Source organism: Pseudophryne corroboree, chromosome 1 (assembly GCF_028390025.1).
Source record: "Pseudophryne corroboree isolate aPseCor3 chromosome 1, aPseCor3.hap2, whole genome shotgun sequence".
NCBI classification, from domain to species: domain Eukaryota; kingdom Metazoa; phylum Chordata; class Amphibia; order Anura; family Myobatrachidae; genus Pseudophryne; species Pseudophryne corroboree.
In genome coordinates, this window is record NC_086444.1 from 300,705,475 (window position 1) to 300,726,738 (window position 21,264).

The 21,264-nt window shown below is 46.1% G+C and overlaps 1 protein-coding gene across 2 annotated transcripts in view; it reads right to left on the reverse strand.

The window, feature by feature from the left end:
• The window catches only part of TCTN1 (tectonic family member 1), a 225,807-nt gene that overhangs the window by 100,082 nt on the left and 104,461 nt on the right, over positions 1 to 21,264 (reverse strand). For both annotated transcript variants that reach the window (XM_063964399.1, XM_063964398.1), the window contains exon 4: positions 19,807 to 19,961. In XM_063964399.1, coding sequence (XP_063820469.1) covers positions 19,807 to 19,961 — 155 coding nt within the window. The remainder of the gene's footprint in view (positions 1 to 19,806; positions 19,962 to 21,264) is intronic.

Consider the following 21,264-nt stretch of genomic DNA (forward strand, 5'->3'; position numbering starts at 1 on the left):
AGATTCCCTTTTCTATAGCTTGTACTCTGTGTTATAATAAAATGAATTGTGGTTTTACATTACTGTATATCGCTTTTGTTCATACAAAGTATGCTGCCATTACAGCTACTAGCATCCACTTCTGGCACTAATCTCTCGCTTTGGGAACAAGCAAATTCTCTAGGATCTCCAGATAAGTCTTTCCATAATATGTATTGGTTATTGGCACAAAGCTATACATCTATAACTAGATGTTGAGTACTAAATATATAATTCACCTATCTCGTCATATACTATACTAGGCAGTCATACAGTGTCCTGCAAGGATATGTTTCCTTTAGAGAGCACACTACATCCGGCTCCTCATACAACTACTCACAGAAAAGTGAAGCCCATATTTGTATTCATATAAACTTTTTTCTTAGATCTAGCTTGTACATGAGCACTCACAAAAATAGGATTTTAATACCTACCGGTAAATCCTTTTCTCTTAGTCCGTAGAGGATGCTGGGGACTCCGTAAGGACCATGGGGTATAGACGGATCCGCAGGAGCTTGAGCACACTATAAGACTTAAACTGGGTGTGAACTGGCTCCTCCCTCTATGCCCCTCCTCCAGACCTCAGTTAGAAAACTGTGCCCAGGAGAGACGGACATTTTGAGGAAAGAATTTATAATTTAAACACAGTGGGGTAAATTTACTAAGATGAGAGTTCTATTTAAGATGGGATGTTGCCCCTAGCAACCAATCAGAGTCCAGGTATTATCTTCTAGAAGGTGCTAAATAAATGAGAAGTAGACTCTGATTGGTTGCTATGGGCAACATCCCATCTTAAATAGAACTCCCATCTTAGTAAATTTACCCCAGTGAGTGTTATACCAGCTCACACCACGAACATACCGCAAAACATGGCATTCAACAGAATACCAGCCCACGGTATGAAAAACATACAGCCATATGTTGAGAGAATATGTAACACAACCTGAGTGTCAACACAACCAATAATAAGAAACCGCATGCCATGGCATGAACAACGTCAGCGATAGCCTGACAGAGAAGAAACACCACAAAGTGCAACCAAAATCAATAACTGCAGACACAGTACGCACTGGGACGGGCGCCCAGCATCCTCTACGGACTAAGAGAAAAGGATTTACCGGTAGGTATTAAAATCCTATTTTCTCATACGTCCTAGAGGATGCTGGGGACTCCGTAAGGACCATGGGGTTTATACCAAAGCTGCAGACCGGGCGGGAGAGTGCGGACGACTCTGCAGCACCGATTGAGCAAACATGAGGTCCCCATCAGCCAGGGTATCAAACTTGTAGAGCTTAGCAAAGGTGTTTGAACCCGACCAAGTAGCCACTCGGCAAAGTTATCCCGCCGAGACACCTCGGGGATCCGCCCAAGAAGAGCCCATCTTCCTAGTAGAATGGGTCTCCCCCCAACTTTGGTAACGGCAATCCAGCCGTAGAACTAGCACGCCGAATCGTATTACAGATCCAGCGTGTAACAGACTGCAGAGACGCAGGTGCCCCAAGCACGCTGGGAGCATACCGGACAAACAGAGCCTCTGTTTCCCAAATCTGAGCCCAATTGGCGACATAAATCTTCAAAGCCCTGACTATATCGAGAGACTTCGAATCAGCCAATGCTGAAGTTACCACAGGCATCAAAATAGGCAGCTGTTTAATAAACACAGAAAACCCTTTTCGGCAGAACTACTATCCGAGTTCTCAATTCTATCCATTTGGAAGATCAAACAGGGGCTCTTGGGAGACAAAGCCGCTATTTCCGACAACCGCCTTGCGGTCACCCAAAGGCAATAGCATGACCACTCTCCAAGAGAGAAATTTAAAAAAAACCTTTAATAAAGGTTCCAATAATTGTGACACAAGAACGCAACACCACGTCAAGACCCCATTGTGCCAATGGGGGCACAAATGAAGGTTGGATGTGCAGTACTCCTTTCACGAAAGTCTGAACTTCCGGAAAGGTGGCCAATTCTTTTTTTTCTTCTTTTTTTTCGAAAGAAAATTTATAAGGCCAAAACTGCCCTGAAACGGAGCCTAACTTTAGGCCTGCATGCACACCTGCTTGCAAAGAATGGAGAAGAACGACTCAGCTGAAAGTCTTCCGTAGGAGCCTACGTGGATTCACACCAAGACACATATTTACGCCAAATACGGTGGTAAGGTTTTGCCATTACTTCTTTTCTAGCCTGAAGAAGTGTGGAAATGACTAGTGATGAGCGAGGTTCGGTTTTACTCGGTTTTACTCGGTTTTACTCGGTTCTCAAAACGGCATCTTATTGGCTATCCAAAACACGTGACATCCGTGAGCCAATAAGATGCCGTTTTGAGAACCGAGTAAAACCGAGTAAAACCGAGTAAAACCGAATCCGCTCATCACTAGAAATGACCTCACTGGGAATACCCTTTCGGACTAGGATATGGCGTTCAACCGCCACGCTGTCAAATGCAGCCGCGGTAAGTCTTGATACACGCCCGGATCTTGCTGCAACAGTTCCTCACGTAGAGGAAGAGGCCAGGGATCTTCTATGAATAAATCTTGAAGAACTGGATACCAAGCCCTCCTTGGCTAGACCGGAACAATGAGGATCGCCGGAACCTCTGTTCTTCTTACGTTTATCACCTTCAGAAGAATGAAAGCGGAGGGGACACATAGACCGACTGAAAAAACACCCAAGGTGTCACGAAGGCGTCCACTGCTATAGCTTGAGTGTCCCTTGACCTGGAACAATATCCCTGAGGTCTCTCGTTGAGGCGAGATGCCAACATGCCCAATTGAGGCACTCCTCAAAGACTTGTCACTTCTGTGAAACTTCTCGATGACGACTGTATTTCTCCCGGATGGAGATCGTGTCTGCAGAGGAAATCTATTTCTCCGTCGTTTACGTTCGGAACGAAGACTGCTAATATAACGTTTACCAGTCTTTCCACCCAGCGGAAAACTATTGCAGCTTCTGCCATTGCCGCTTTGCTCCTTGTTCCACCCTAGCGGCTTACTTACGCCACTGCTGTCAAGTCGTCCTACAGAATTAACACGGGCAGATCACAAAGAATACGTTCGTTGAAAATAGCTCTTAATTCAAGAAAGCTTATTGTAGACAAGCTTCGCAGCTTGACCTTTTCCTCTGGAAATACTTCCCATGCAAGGACTGCTTCCCAGCCTCGGAGATCTGCATACATGGACACCAGGATCTAATCCTGGATCCCGAACCTTTGTCCCTCTAGGAGGTGAGAACCGAGCAGACACCACAGGAGCGATATCCTGGCCATTAGGATTATATTCCGGTGCATGTGCCGGTGAGACCCGGACCACATTTCCAACTGGTCCCGTGAAAACCACTCTGGCATTTGACCTGCTCACCGAAAAAAGGCCTCTTAGGCCACACCCAACTTCTTCATCAACGGAACATATTGATAGATTGACACTGCAAATCTGATCCGACTCTGGATCCTCAGACCTCTTTCCACAGGAAAACACAGAACCTCAACCGTTCAGTATCTACTCTGATACCAACCTCCGACATCTGCGTCGTTGGGAACAACAGCCCTTCCCTGTGTTGAAGAACAGTCAGAGAGAAACAACTATTTGCACCCCTTGTTTCCTGACCTCGCCTCAATCAGGAGAACGTCTCAGTACAGAATAACAATGACTCTTACTATTGAAAGAAAACCATCATACTACCATCACTTCGGTGAAATGGCAAAAACAATCCTGGCTATCCCTTAAGGTAATCTGAAAGCGTAGAACAACGCAGGTAAACTTTTTTTTTTGTAACCGGGACAGGAGGACAAGGCCCTGAACCTGACGCACCTCTGGTATGGCGTCGCGTACTACCTCCCCTTCCAGAGGGGAAACGGCAATAACCATTAGAAAATCAGTGCGGGGAAACATCTGTAACTCCAGAATGTCCCCTTTTGGATTCTATAAGTAACTCACCGGTCCTAGTCTATTCCCGGACTAACTGAAAGTAGTAATGGAGTCCTCACCGGAGTGGTGTCCAGCCATATAGACTCAGCGACATGTGGTGTATGTGGTAGAAACAGAAACGACATCCTCTTCTGCGAACCTAACAAGGCTGCAGAGCTCTTACCTTTTCACCTTCCACAGGCTACACAGAAAAGGAAAAAAGAACTGTATCGAACCGGTTAAAACGACTGCATCCCACAAAAGAATGCGTCACTAACCATTGTGAGGGAATCTAACTCCCGAAGTTAGACTCACCAGCAGTATCCACCGAGATTGACTGAACTGAGGCATCCCCCCAAACAGCGGTACACCGTCCCAGGGAAAAACTCCAGTAACTCTCGGAGTCAGCCTCAGCATTCCCCCGGCCACACTTCCTGTATACGTACGGCAGCCTGCCGCAATGTTATAGAGAAGAACCAACATAAGGGACCTCCCCTCTCTCTTTAGGGTAAATCTATCTGATGTCTTACCGAATACAAACACTCCCTCATGTGCATGTAATGCAAATAAGCCCACAGCATAGAAATATAATATCACTTAGCTTTCCTGTATACGATCCTTTGAGACAGTGCCCCGTGTCGACCAGGAGGTGACTTTCACAGTATTCTATCCGTGGCGGGAAAAGAATAAACCTTCGGACTCCCTGAGAGGATGTGAGTCACGGCCGACCTAGAGCTTTATCGACCAGCACATGAGAAGGAATACTATTACTTCAGTATTCATTATAAATCATAATATGAATATACATATTGTAATACACATACACACACATATCCTAAAGATAGATAGATAGATAGATAGATAGATAGATAGATAGATAGATAGATAGATAGATAGATAGATATTATACATATAAGCGGATTGTCCGGAGCCTTCGGGTCCCTAGTGACATTAATGTGTTCTGAACGTGTATGACCATGTACTGAAATGCCCCAGTTCTGGATCTACCAGGAAACATTATAGTCGACAGAAAACCCTAGTATTCGTCGACAGCAGGGATTAGTAACCAGGCAAAATTACATTCTTGCGACCCCGAGGGGTCCGAGGGAAGTATACCTATACAAATCCAATATCACTCCCCCACAAAAACTACCATGTCTGTGCTCCAGCTACAGGCCCATGGAACCTTACCATACATATACCTATAAATGTATATATACAGGTATAAGTCAGTTACAGCATGTCCATTTACACCCGGTGATAACAGTTGGTGCCGACAGGGTCACCCACATACTACTGTGCCTCCCATATAGTATTTACTTTTTACAAGCATACCACTACCGACCTGTTGACTACTGTATCAAGTACCCACATGCGTCGGCGATGCCGACCGTGAACCCCATAGGTGTTTATGACAGAACACTCACGCCTGTTGACACTAGTGAACTAAAGTGGGTATATCTGACAGGGAGCACACAGAAAATACACACAAGAATGAATACATGCTCATATCTAAATCAACTAGTGTTATATATGTCCAACATAACACTAAAAGTCGGCGCGCAGCGCGACCGCTGCTATGAACTGGCGGGGGTATCGTACGCGGTGCCCGGGGCCCGTAGTATGCTCTTTTGCCAGTTAAACCAGACCTCAGTAACTGCTGCCCAGGGCGCTCCCCCCAGCGCCCTGCACCCTGTGAGTGCCGTTGGTGTGTGGGAGCTGCGTTTACCTCCGTTACTGAAGTCTTCTGCCATCACTGAAGTCTTCTGTTCTTCTCATACTCACCCGGCTTCTTTCTTCTGGCTTCTGTGAGGGGGGTGACGGCGCGGCTCCGGGAACAAGCAGCTAGGCGCACCAAGTGATCGAACCCTCTGGAGCTAATGGTGTCCAGTAGCCAAAGAAGCAGAGCCCTTAAACTAAGAAAAAGTAGGTCTGACTTCTCTCCCCTCAGTCCCACGATGCAGGGAGCCTGTAGCCAGCAGGTCTCCCTGAAAATAAAAAACCTAACATAAAGTCTTTTCAGAGAAACTCAGTAGAGCTCCCCTAGTGTGTGTCCATTCACTCCCGGGCACAAAGTCTAACTGAGGTCTGGGGGAGGGGCATAGAGGGAGGAGCCAGTTCACACCCAGTTTAAGTCTTTATAGTGTGCCCAAGCTCCTGCGGATCCGTCTATACCCCATGGTCCTTACGGAGTCCCCAGCATCCTCTAGGACGTATGAGAAATATGTTTTACAATTTATCACAGTCAGGGGCAGAACTTTCAGTGGTGCAGCAGGTGACCTGCACTGGGGCCCCTGGGGATTAATGTACATACATAGTAACATAGTATCTGAGGTTGAAAAAAGACAATTGTCCATCGAGTTCAACCTATTTGTGGTCTCCTATGCATGATGATTTGACTAAAATTTCTGACTGATGCTGCTGTCAGCCGTTACATTTTATCCGTATTTATAGTAACTATAATGCATGACTATGCACCATACCCCTGGATATCCTTATCCATTAGGAATTTATCTAACCCATTCTTAAAGGTGTTGACAGATTCTGCCATTACAACTCCCTCGGGCAGGGAATTCCAAACATGTATTGTCCTTACCGTGAAAAAGCCTTTACGCCGTACTGTGCGGAATCTCCTCTCCTCTAACCTGAGCGAGTGTCCACGAGTCCTCTGTGTTGATCTAACCAAAAACAGGTGCCGCGCAAGCTCTGTGTATTGTCCCCTTATATATTTGTAGATGTTGATCATATCCCCTCTTAGTCTCCACTTTTCCAATGTAAACATGCCTAGTCTTTCAAGCCTTTCCTTGTATTCCATCGTCTCCATGCCCTTAATTAGTTTGGTCGCCCTCCTCTGTACCTTTTCAAGCTCCAGGATATCCTTTTTGTAGTACGGTGCCCAGAATTGTACACAGTATTCAAGGTGTGGCCTCACTAGTGATTTATATAACGGGAGTATAATACTCTCATCCCTAGCATCAATACCCCGTTTTATGCATGCTAATATCTTATTAGCCTTCTTTGCTGCAGTCCTACTTTGGATACCCCTGTTCTCTGCACCGCTCTGGACTGTGGGGGTAATTCAGACCTGATCGCTTGGTGCGTTTTTTGCATCCCTGCGATCAGATAGTCGCCACCTACAGGGGGAGGGTATCTGGTGTGTGCAGGTGTGCGATCGCATTTGTAGCAGAGCTGCACAAACACCAGTTTGTGCAGTCTCTGCACTGCCCAGGACTTACTTAGCTGCTGCGATGGTTTCTTGGTGTTCGGGGCCAGAGCGGACTCTGATTGACATTTGAAATATTGGAGTGGGCACGCAACAGAGATTTAAGACTCCATTCTACATGGTTGGATTGCATACCAATCTGGTAAAGCCTCCATTTTTTACTGTATCCGTGCATACATTTTTAAGCATGTGCATGCAGCTCCTAATATATATATGAACTTATTTGTTGGAACATTAATACACCATGTGGGATATTATTTCTTTCTTCCACATATCCTGTGACGTTTGACATATAGGAGCATATATACATATATAATATAAAGTATCAAGACACCTGCAATAAGGGAAGTAACATCTTATTTTGTACCTAGACACAGGGTGCTGTATCGTCCAGGTTTCTATCACTCTGAACCCTAGCGCGCAATTTTCTGTCACCCCCACATTTTTTGTAGTTTCATTTATGGTTATAGGGCAGTGGTTCCCAAACTGTGTGCCGTGGCTCCCTAGGGTGCATCGGGACACTTGCAGGGGTGCCTTGGATTGGTGGTCCAGGACCAATTCAAATTATTTATGGTCAATACAATAGGCAAAACCAGTGTTAGTAGCTGTCAGTCATAAAATATGGGGACAAACAGAAGCAAATCTTGTCCCTCACCACACAATTGAGCCTAAGGATGACATATAAATACAATTTACTTAATTTAATATTTCTTTCTAAATTTCTCAATAAGAAACTTTTGGCCCAGGGGTGCCGTGAAAAAAAAATTCTCATACTCTAGGGCGCCGTGATTCAAAAAAGTTTGGAAACCACTGTTATAGGGTATAACTTGGACAGAGTGCAGCAGCACACCCACACCCTTTAGACATCCCTTCTCTCCAGTGAAGCAAGGTGCCGATTTATGTTTTTGCTGGTGAGTGCCCGGCGGGAGGTGGCAGCGGGAAAGAACAGATGGCCGCGGCAGTGACTAATGCCCATTACACATTATGCCACACCACCGTAATGCCCATTACACATTATGCCACTCCACCGTGATGCCCATTACACATTATGCAACACACCGTAATGCCTATTACACAATATGCCACACACCGTAATGCCTATTACACAATATGCCACACACCGTAATGCCTATTACCCAATATGCCACACACCGTAATGCCCATTACGCAATATTCCACACACCGTAATGTCTATTACACATTATGTCACACACCGTAACACTTATTATGCGTTATGTCACACTCGAACACCAATTACACATTATGCCACACACAGTTATGGCCCTGACACCATTTTATGCCCCACACACAATAATGCCACTTACAAATTATGAAACACAGTAAAGCTTCAAATTACTTTTAAATTACATGCCTGTTGTCAGGGGTCTCATGCTGGTTGCCAAGGGTTTCATGCACATTGTCAGGGGTTTCATGCTCTCGGTTCCATCCTCGCAGGAGTCTCCTGCGAGGAGGTAGGGGTTTCATGTGCATTGCCAGGCGTTTCATGTGCGTTGCCAGGCATTTCCTGCGCATTGCCAAAGGTCACCTGTGCGTTTCCAGGGGTTTCCTGCGTGTTGCCAGGAGTCTCCTGTGTGTTGCCAGTGGATTCCTGCGTGTTGCCACAGTAAAGTTAGGGAGGCTGGGTGAGGGCATCAGTAGGGTTACTGCTAGCCCCCGCAGTAGATTGAGACGCGCTGGGTGCTGCGGAAGCGCTTCCGTACCATACCAGTGTAAAAAACACCCTCTCAAAATGCCCGCTGCCGAGGAGACAGGCGCTAGAGGTCAAATGTGACCTTTAGTGTCTGTCATTTTCTGTTGTTTTTTTACACTACTACGGTACGGAAGCGCTTCCGCAGCCCCCAGCGCGTCCCAATCTACTGCGGGGGCTGCGCCGGCTAGCTTTACTGGGGCAGCGGCTCCGTGGGTGCTCCTTGTTGTCGGTGGGTGCTCGGGCCCAGGAGCACCCACGGAATCGGCGCCTATGAGTGAAGGGCAATCTTAATGCTTCAGCATACTGAGACATTTTGGACAATGCTATGCTTCCAACTTTGTGGCAACAGTTTGGGGAAGGCCCGTTTCTATTCCAACATGACTGTGCCCCAGTGCACAAAGCAAGGACTATAAAGGCTTAGGGCCAGATGTACTAAGTCTTGAAAAGTGATAAAGGGTGATTCTACATGATACACGGGACAGCTTCATAAATTCAAACATACTTCTCCAAAATACCAAGATTTTAGTGGGTCTTAAGTTATTGGGTAAGGCATTGCTACTAAGCAATTAAGTTTTCATATAACAACAATTTCTTAACAGACCAGTTTAAAAGGAAAATAATAACCCTGAAGTGGAGAGTGACAAATTACAAACTAACCAGTCAGTCATTTTTCAAACACAGCCTGTAACATGGTAGTTATGAGCCGATTGGCTGGTACAATATCACTTTTCAAGGCTTAGTACATCTGGCTCATGTTTTGATGAGTTTGGTGTGGAAAAACATGACCGGACCGCACAGAGCCCTGACCTCAACCCCATGGAGCACCTTTGGGATGAACTGGAACGGAGATTGCGAGCCAGGCCTTCTCATCCAACATCAGTGCCTGACCTCATAAATGCTGTACAGAATGAATGGGCACACATTCCCACAGAAACACAAGATCTTGTGGAGAGCCTTCCAGGAAGAGTGGAAGCTGTTATAGCTGCAAAAGGGGTGACCAACTCAATATTAAAGTATATGTATTTGAATACAATGTCATTACAGTTCCTGTTGGTGTAATATATATTGCTAGTAGCTATACTGGCCAGTGGTTCCTAAACTTTTTTGAAAATCATCATTCTCTTCATGGCACCCATAGGCCAAAACTTTCTTTGCATTTGAAGCATATTCAATTTGCACATATTCTGAGTTGGGTGCAGCCACATTACAATAACTGTAACTAACACTTTCACTAGTCATTTGTAAAGACTGACACTGACATTTCATGCAAACAGGATATCTAGTATGCAGAAGAGGAACCGAACACTTCTGTCTGGTGCTACTGAACCAATCAGCCATAACCAAAACTACCAATACACAAAACACAGTAATAGAAGCAGAATGTTCAGATCTACAACAGGTTTTGTTTTTATGGCACATCTGCTATATGTCTGGTGATTTCTTTGGGAATATGACACTAGCAGCAGATTTCAAAAGAAATCACCAGAAAAATGTTGAGAGCAGCTGCCAAGTAAGACAATACAATGGGTGCACACTTTGAACCCATAATAGATACACCACTGGATCAGGCTTTATTCTACAGGGCGCATATATCAATAATGGCATTTGCAATGCAATATGGGTGTGACAATAGCGCTCAAAATCGCATTGCAGTAAGCAATTACACTGCCCAGATGCATTTAATAGCACACACAGGGACAGGAGCCAGTCCATGAGATAGGTTTACTTCAGTGCCAGTACTTCGGCGCATACGCAGTTTACGGACCATACATGCAAGGTGGGTTCTGGAGAAACCCAGCAATATTCAATTGAAAAAAAAAATGGTTGCAAAATATTTACTGCAAAAGCCTGCGGGGAGAAGGAAAAAGTGATGGCAATGAAAAAGAAACACCTCTGTGATGCCTAGGCTCTGCCCCAGTGTGAGCCGCTGTGCACCAGCTGCCTTCGAATACCTCATCCTGCTGTGAGGCGCCTACTTCTGACCTCCATCAAAATGTTATCGATGAAGAAGCTGGTGACCCGGTGGTGGGGCAGGTGGGTCCTCGGAGCCTTGATCAGTGGGCAGGATCCCCCGGTTGGACTCATCCCCTGACGCTAGCTGCTGCTGCTCCGCTTCCCTGTGGCCACCTGCACATTCAGATCCCCTGTGGGAGTGCTGAGTAATGCCCGTCTCTGGCTGCGGCCCCCCTGGCAACTAGATGTTACTGGCTCATTTCTGCAAATCCAAGCATCTTGTTCCCAGGGACGGACTCATGCTCCTTCCTTCCACAGCCAGGCAGCAAGAATCCCTTAGAGAAGCTACCAGCAGGGCGGTGCCTGGGCAACATGCATGCCTCACACCTGCGATGCTCTGCAATCTAATTATTGGACCAATTAGGCTAATTGAAAACTTCCAAAAGCCAAATTAGTCAATAGAAGGAGGTGTCCAGGGGTTCTGAAGCAAGTAATTTTCCCTTAAAATAATGATTTCAGGAAAAACTGGACTTGCCCTGAAGCTGCGGGAAAAAAGCAGTGTTAATTTATATACAAATTACCGCGTATTATTTTCTATGCTTGAACTGAATAGGAAAAACTTTGCGGCTGCAGGAAGAAACTTGGAGCTGTAGGAATAAATTCCAAAGCAGAAGAAAGAATTGTCCTTATTGCTGCACTTGTAAGGGGGAGGGGCGTTCTCCGCATTCTAGCGAGCTGTAGTTGTGCGAATAGTAGTACAGCTACAACTCATGATGAATTAGGCCCTAAGGTCACTAATTGAACTCTAGGCAGTTCGGTTTATTTTTTAAATTACACAATATGGGGTATATGCAATAGCGGGCGAATTGGCAAAATAGGCGAATTCCGGGCCGTTTTCGCCTCCAAAAATCAATTCGCCTATGCAGTGCAGTCATTTTTCGCAAAAAAACGGCCCGTCAAAATTCGCCTTTTCTCAATTCGCCTTTTTCCGAATTCGCCTTTTCTGCAATGGTACAGATGCTGCAATTCGCCTCCAGCATATTCAATTCAAGTTTGGAAATTCGCCTGCAGTGCTTTTAGACAGCAAATTCGCGATTTTCACTCCGCCACACTTTGGAGGGTGAAAACAAATAAAAAATTTTTAAACATGTTTTTTTTTGTGTTTTTTTTTTTAGGAATAGCAGATCTATTTATATTAGAAGGGATTAGGTTTTTTTTTTTTTTTGGGGGGAGGCACAAATATTATTTATATATTTTTTAAAATAATATTTTTATTTTTTTATTTTTTTTATTGCTGGAACGGTAAAATCCGGGGAAAAAATGGCGTGGGGTCCCCCCTCCAAAGCATAACCAGCCTCGGGCTCATTGAGCTGGTCCTGGTTCTAAAAATGCGGGGAAAAAATTGACAGGGGATCCCCCGTATTTTTAAAACCAGCACCGGGCTCTGCGCCTGATGCTGGTGCCAAAAATACGGGGGACAAAACGAGTAGGGGTCCCCCGTATTTTTAACACCAGCATCGGGCTCCACTAGCTGGACAGATAATGCCACAGCCGGGGGTCACTTTTATACAGTGCCCTGCGGCCGTGGCATCAAATATCCAACTAGTCACCCCTGGCCGGGGAACCCTGGGGGAATGGGGACCCCTTCAATCAAGGGGTCCCCCCCCCCCAGCCACCCAAGGGCCAGGGGTGAAGCCCGAGGCTGTCCCCCCCCATCCAATGGGCTGCGGATGGGGGGGCTGATAGCCTTTGTGTTAAAAAAAAAAAGATATTGTTTTTTCCATTAGTACTACAAGTCCCAGCAAGCCTCCCCTGCAAGCTGGTACTTGGAGAACCACAAGTACCAGCATGCGGGAGAAAAACGGGCCCGCTGGTACCTGTAGTTCTAATGGAAAAAAAATACCCAAATAAAAACAGGACACAGACACCGTCGACAGTAAAACTTTATTACACACTGCCGACACACACATACTTACCTATGTTCACACGCCGACATCGGTCCTCTTCTCCATGTAGAATCCCGGGGTACCTGAAAATAAAAGATCAATTATACTCACCTCAACAGGCTCCAGAGATAAATCCACGGACTTGGCAAAAAAAGAAAGCGCATTTACCCGCACCAAAAACGGACTGAAAGGTGTCCCATGCTGACACATGGGACACCTATCCACGATTAAGATCTGTCAGTGACAGTTGTCACTGACAGGTCTCTAAGCCAATCAGGAAGCGCAACTTCGTTGCGCTAACCTGATTGGCTGATCGCTGTGACAGCGCATCGCACAGCTCCCTCCATTATATTCAATGGTGGGAACTTAGCGGCTAGCGGTGAGGTCACCCGCCGGTCAGCGGTGACCGGCGGGTGACCCCACCGCTAGCCGCTAAGTTCCCACCATTGAAAGTAATGGAGTGAGCTGTGCGAGGCGCTGTCAGAGTACAGACGGCGTCCAGCCAATCAGATGAGCGCCACGGCAGTAGCGCTTCCTGATTGGCTGAAGGGACATCAGTGACAGGAGTCACGTGATGTCCCGGCATTCGGGGAGAGGGGTCCCATGTGTCAGCATGGGACCCCTTTCAGTCCGGTGGTCCGTGTGTCCGTTTTCTTTTTTTGCCAAGTCCGTGGATTTATCTCTGGAGCCTGTTGAGGTGAGTATAATTGATCTTTTATTTTCAGGTACCCCGGGATTCTACATGGAGAAGAGGACCGATGTCGGCGTGTGAACATAGGTAAGTATGTGTGTGTCGGCAGTGTGTAATAAAGTTTTACTGTCGACGGTGTCTGTGTCCTGTTTTTATTTGGGTATTTTTTTTCCATTAGAACTACAGGTACCAGCGGGCCCGTTTTTCTCCCGCATGCTGGTACTTGTGGTTCTCCAAGTACCAGCTTGCAGGGGAGGCTTGCTGGGACGTGTAGTACTAATGGAAAAAACAATATCTTTTTTTTTGAACACAAAGGCTATCAGCCCCCCCATCCGCAGCCCATTGGATGGGGGGGGACAGCCTCGGGCTTCACCCCTGGCCCTTGGGTGGCTGGGGGGGGGGGACCCCTTGATTGAAGGGGTCCCCACTCCCCCAGGGTTCCCCGGCCAGGGGTGACTAGTTGGATATTTGATGCCACGGCCGCAGGGCACTGTATAAAAGTGACCCCCGGCTGTGGCATTATCTGTCCAGCTAGTGGAGCCCGATGCTGGTGTTAAAAATACGGGGGACCCCTACTCGTTTTGTCCCCCGTATTTTTGGCACCAGCATCAGGCGCAGAGCCCGGTGCTGGTTTTAAAAATACGGGGGATCCCCTGTCAATTTTTTCCCCGCATTTTTAGAACCAGGACCAGCTCAATGAGCCCGAGGCTGGTTATGCTTTGGAGGGGGGACCCCACGCCATTTTTTTTTCGGGTTTTTCCCCGTTTTTTCCCGTTTTTTAAAATCGCGGTAAAATCCGCAAAATCGGCCGATTTTCGCCCGCGACTCTGGCGAATCCGTTTTTCATTGCATATGGTGAATTCCGGAAGCCACCTTCCGGAATTCACCTGGCGAATTTGGTCGAATTGAAAAAACGGCGATAATTGCCGCGATTTCGCCCGCTATTGCATATACCCCTATATCTCTCCTATTGCACTTATTCTATCCTTTTGTATTTGACTGTTTTATCAAATCTGATTTAAATCTTAATAAGTTACCTAACAAAATGAATATTTTATCATAAGTGCATCAACCAAGGAGAATTCTTTCTTTTGCTTTGGAATTTATCTATACCCTTTTGTCCATGATATGATTTGATTTGTTCTATTTCTGTAATGAATCTATACATGAAGCACATAACAGTAAATTATAGGCGTTCCTATGTTTTTTGTTTTATTAATAATTCTAGTTTGACTTACGAATACTGGTACCTGTGCGGATAGTGTGTTTGCTCTATTTCTATTAGTTGTGGAAATAACCGCGGGATTTTTTAAAATATCACCCACAATTGAATATGCCCCAAAGCACAACAAACTGAATGCTTACTTACAGGAAGTTGCAAATGAGCCCATCAGAAGGAATACATACACTCTACCGGCGGACGGGATGTCGGCTGTCAATATCGCGACAGCGGCATCCAGTCCCCCAGAATGCCAGCAAGGGGGCGAGTGCCAAGAGTCCCCTTGCGGGCTCGGTGGTTCGCTGCGCTTGCCACAGGATTTACTCCCACTCTATGGGTGTCGTGGACACCCACGAGTGGGAATATCCCTGGTGCGCCGGGATTCCGGCTGTCAGTATTGTCGGTATCCTGAACACCGAGATCCCGAAAGCTGGCATTTTAACTGCAGAAACATCAGAAAATATGAAACAAATTCACCTTGCATCCAAAATCGCTCCCGATTATGCCATACCCTGTTGCAGTAGATGACGTTAATGTCAAAAGCATTATCTAGTGCATTATCTTTTCCATGACTTATTTGATAAATAAACTTCACATAAGCCATATCATATAGAACAATGACTGACTGGCATAATAACTTTTATGGGACACCATGTGGAAGACAACAGAGAGCTGTGCTGCCTAAGGGGGTTATCCAGAGATGGTTGCAGATTTTGCTGTCGCAGAAAAATCCGCGACCATACCACTCACATGCTGGGGGCCGCCCAGCACAAGGCAAGACCACCAGCATGTGAGGCAATGCTCCGCGATGCAACTACATTGAATAGAGGTTGAGCCTTGCCTACGTAGCTATGCAGGGGCACCACCGCCATTATCCACCACCGCCATATCCATTCCTATCGCAGGAAACATCATCGGCCGCCCGCCGCCCACAGGCGGCTGTCATTTGTCAATCATGGCACTATTGCATCCAGTCTGTGCAGACGGCAAAACACCAGCCTTCAGAGCAAACAAACGCAGCGGCTGCGTTCAGCTCTGAATAAGGCCCTAAATCCCTTTTGACATCCAGAAAGAATCCTGCATTATAAGAAGGAATTTACCGTTGCACTTTATTCCCAATTTTGTAATCCTCCAATGTGATAATCAAATGCTTGTCACCCCTCCCCCCATATGTACAGTATAGGTCAATGAAAAGTCTTATTTCCTCATATCATTTCTTTCCAAATGTAAATACCACAAGGTTTCAAAATACCACAAGGTTTCAAAATGGAAACACCACACCTGCAGTACGCAGCCCCATAGCCAGTGGTTCTCAAACTTTTTTGAATCACAGAGCCCTAGAGTGTCACAATTTTATTCACGGCACCCCTAGGTTAAAGGTTTCTTATTGAGTAATTTAGAAAGAAACATTAACTTAAGTAAATTATTTTTATATAATCATCCTTAGGTACACTTGTGTGGTGAGGGACAAGATTTGCTCCCGTTTGTTCTCACATATATTATTATGGACATGGTTTTGCCTTTTACATTGACCGTAAATAATTTGACTTGGTCCTGGACCACCAGTCCTAGGCACCCCCGCAAGTGTCCCAAGGACCCCATTCCTATTATCCTATTATAATGCTTTACAGATGAGTGGACATTGCTACATTGACTGAAGAGTCAAAACATTATGACCACATGCCTAATATGCCATTACCCCTCTGTGCGCCACTGACTCACTGAGGAATGGACTCTGAAGGTGTCTTTTGGTATTTGGTACCAGGACATTACAAGTACATCCTTTAACTCCTTTAAGTTTATACAGTTCACACATAAAACTTTCCTTATGTTTTCTGTCGACACTAACACAACCCACTGACCCCAGGCCAACATTGCTGGGTGACTGGATCACGCAGCTTAATTAGATTGAGATCTGGTGAATTTGGAGGCCAGGGCAAAACTATGAACTCACATCATGTTCCTCAAACAATCCATGCAGTGTGGCAGGCAGATTATTCTGCTGATAGAGGCCACTGGCATCAGAGAATACCGTTGCCACAAAAGGATTACCTAAATATTCAGGTAGGTAGAACACATCAAATTAACATCCACATGAATGACTGGACCCAGGGTTTCCCAGTAGAACATTGCCCAAGGCATTACAGAGGCAAAGCAGGAAGCAGAAGCACAGAAATGTATTAACATCTCAGATGCTAAAGTGGGGAGTGAAAACTCCCCCCTGCTGATCGCTGCTGGAGCCCACTGAGCAATAGCTTAGTAGAGATGCCCTGTGACTCTCCCCTGGCCGGCTCCAATGCGCATGTGCGAGCTTTCGCTACTCTCGCAAGATCTCACATGCAGCCCGGTGGGCTGGCAGCTACCGCAGCCAGGGACAGTGCTGTTCCTGGCTGTGGTGTATGTGCATCGAAACCTGCAGCTGCTGAAATCAACAGCTGCAGGTGTTGGAACAGTCAGTGCAACTGACCGTCCTTGCATTGCCCTGCATATCGGCATGCTATCTAAAAGATAACAGTGAGCATAGTGCTCTGGAACAACACTGGAAATGAGGAAATACAGTGAGCTTGAACAACACTGGAGAACTTGAATCACAGAAATACAGGAACCTAAGAGCCAAGGCACTCTGGGGTAGATGTACAAAGCGGCGATGTGGGGGGGGGGAGTGGTATCTGCGCATGTTATATGTGCTGATACAGCTTCCCCCCATGTATTACTACGACAGTGTGTGCCAGGTGAGCGCCCCTGTCATTATCGGGTTCACTACGGCTGGCCGGCGGTCGGGCTCCCGGCGACCAGCATCCCGGCGCCGGGAGCCCGACCGCCGGCTTACCGACAGCTTGGCGAGCGCAAATGAGCCCCTTGCGGGCTCGCTGCGCTTGCCACGCTACGGGCACGGTGGCGCGCTACGCGCGCCACACTATTTTATTCTACCTCTATGGGGGTCGTGGACCCCCACGAGGGAAAATAATTGTCGGTATTCCGGCTGTCGGGCTCCCGGCGCCGGTATACTGAGCGCCGGGAGCCCGACCGCCGGCAAACAGAAGACCACCCCCTTCTGCTATCTCCCATGCTGCTTAATGGTGCTCCTGCCACCCGCAGGCAGTCTGTAGCATCATCTCCTGCATAATCATTTGCTGCTTCTGTCATTCTCTGACAACTCGCAGTATAACAGCTACTGTTTCAGTATCCTACTCGCAGTTATCTGCATTCATTCCCAACAAAAAACTAGCAGTTCCAACCACGAGCAGCCAGTGTAAAAGTCCTCTTCCATTTGGCCTCCCAGCCTCACAGTCATTCTAGTGTCCATAGCTAGGCATAGCATACCTCCCAACATGACCCTCTCCAGGAGGAACAGAATGCTCTGCTCCTGGACTTCCCTCTTCATTTTCTTTTCGATTAACCTGTTCAACAGAGGTTATGGTAATCATACATTTAGAGGGAAGTCCAGGAACAGAGCATTCTGTTCCTCCTGTAGAGGGTCATGTTGGGAGGTATGCCATAGTACTATGATATAGGGCACTCTAACTGGCCTGCACCACCCCACACGCAGCAAGGTTTGATCCTCAGCATTCAACATGACCCCTACAAAAGACTAATGTGAGCTTAGTGTCTAATAGCATTGCTGACTATTGTTCCGACATACACTCAATGTAATTCACTTCCTATGGGAGCGGTCATAATGCGGCAACATGGCATGGCTAGCAACAGCCTCAGATCTTCTTGCATGTACAAAAGATCTGTAGTTATCGCTAGTGGCCCGCGGGTGCGCGCATTGGCATTGTTATCTTATGAATGATTGGTCTTTCTGTTTACTCAGGAACGCCCATATCGTTTGCTGAATCGTTCCGTGTGTAAACACCCTAAGTACTCAAACACAGATGTGTGGAGTGTCAAGTAGGGAAGCCAATCCCGGGCCATTTTATCAATCCCGGGTATCGGGATTGAAAAATGGTCAATCCCGGGATTCCCGGGATTGGCTTTAGACTGTGTCCGGCCTCCCCCCACGCCCCGCCCCTCCCGCCCTGCAGACATAAAAAACCTGTACAACCTGCACAGCCAGGTAGCGGGTGAGGAGGAGCCGGCGGGTGAGTGCAGCGGAGCCGGCGGGTGAGTGTAGGGGAGACGGCGGGTGAGTGTAGGGGAGCCGGGAGGAGGCAGCGGGTGAGTGCAGGATGAGCCGGGACGAGGTAGCGGGTGAGTGCAGGATGAGCCGGGAGGAGGCGGCGGGTGAAGACCGCCGTACTTTCCGGCTCGGCGGCTGCTGAAAGCGCAGCCACAGTCACAGGTCACGCTGCGCAGGGGGAGACAGGAGGAGGGAGCCGGGCAGCGTCTGAGCGTCCCGAGGACGCTCAACGCTGATCCCTCAATCCCCGGGATTGAATCCCGGCCGTTTTTGGGCCTAAATCCCGGGATCCCGCCGATCCCGGGATTGGCCTCCCTAGTGCCAAGTGACTAAACCTCCACACTTTGCTGGAAGGTTCATTTTTTTATTTATTTTTTGCCCTCGTGTGTGTTTATTTTGGGGACGCTTTATTTATTGTTGTTTATTTTTTATATTCTTGGCATATTGTGTTATATAGGACTTAACCGCAACTACAGAGAGACTATTCCATTGATTAGACAGCTTTTCTGTTACATCCTTATGTCACCTACAGTATGTAACCTTTCAGCCTTTCTCCCTCCAGTTTTAACATGTCTCCCTCTGTTCTACAAATACGCAGCAGTGATCCCTATTTTTGTTTTAAAACAATCTGCCAATGTTTTTCCCTAATTGCTCAAGAGATGCCGCATGCAAGTACTCTGAGGTACAAGTACTCCTGGTTGATTTAGCACTTAGCCTACTGAAAGAAAGCTCAAAAACTGATAGGTCTACCTAAATCCATGCTAATCTAATGAAAAACCTAATGCTGGTACATTACTTACATACTGATGTGGTGAAAATAGGTATATATAAATGGTGCTTCAACTGTCATTCTGCTAGAATAGTCAATGGAATATAGCTTTCAATAAATAATTTCAACTGCATTAAATGGAATGGGGAACAGATTTATTATTACTTAGTCACTGATAAGCATTTAGCACCACCATCGAGATAGCAGGCAATGAGCTTCTAATCATATTCTACAACAGCAAGACAACAAGTACCTCATATCTTGTAGCGTTACGCGCGGCAGCTGAACCAACTGCATTTTGTGCACCATTTTCAGTGTTGAACTCATTCCCACCAAACTCTGTGAGTAAACTGTCAAAGCTTGTTGCTGTTGGATTATCTGGAGTTATATAGGACAGCGCTGGTTGATCTGTATGGAGGAAGATTAGAAGATAATAACATACAATTATTAAAACACAAACAAAGTACATATACAACCATATACACACACAACACACACACACACACAACACACACACACACACACACACACACACACACACACACACACACACACACACGTGTAAATAGAGGTATGAGACACCTGGAAGGATTTATATCATTTGAGATAGGGAACCAGATTAAAGTTACCAAAAATAATAAGGTGACCTAGTCTACCTTTCTGAATTGGAGACAAACAACCCTGATGTTGGGGGCACAGAGAGACACATTAGTGACCCACTTCTCCAAGAAGACTATCATTATTACACAGAGACCATTGCGGTCCTCAAATTTGGTGTGCAAGACAAAGAACAATTAAACATGAAAACAACAGCAACATAATTTCTTTTCAATGAGCCAAGGATATCTATGATCCTTAAAGACTGGTGGGCCCCAGGTAGAGAAGTCCGTGTTTTGAAAGGCTCAAAAATCAGCTTTATGCTTGTAAAAATAAGATAGGGCTAACCCACGCTCATTAGGGGAATGTAACCTTTAATATTCAAGGAAAAAAATACAAAACATATAGATGGTAAAATATGTAATATAGACAAGATATGTAAACTCGGGCACAACACCCTCTAGTATTAATACTTGGTATAAACACCTTTCGCTGCCCCTTGTGACAAAGGTTGCTGCTTTGCACATCAGGCGCTGCAATTGTGAACAATTTTGCTTTGTGATATTACTTGAGATCCATCATGTTGCATAGGAAAGGATGGTAAACAGAAATTTTTAAATCATAACAGCTGCCATGTTTTGCTATTCAATGAGAAATCTGCATAAGCTAATGCAGGTCCCAATTGGAGTTAAGATGGATTTCTGTTTGCAGCTCCAGACTAGGTGAAAAGTAGGGAATACTTATTTTAAAGGAGAAGATGCAGTGCAGACCCTGCTATTAAATAATAAGGTAGTTTATAGATAGTCTCTAAAAGCAGGAAATGGGTTAAATGATGTGGAACATGTACAGTATGTGGGGTTGTATTAATGGGAAAGGGTTTCTGCACTTGGAGATTTGAATTGGAAGCGTTTTTGTTTTGTTTTGTTTTTTTCAAACGTTTAACAAACTTGTATATACACATTGAAAACTCACTATAGAGATACTTTCATGTATCTCCATAATACTATAGACATGTCTATTTGGTAATCAGGATGAGATCCCGGTGATTGTAATCCCGATGCTGGGATCCCACTGATGAAACACAGACAGGGGTAAGTAAGGGGCGATCGCCCCT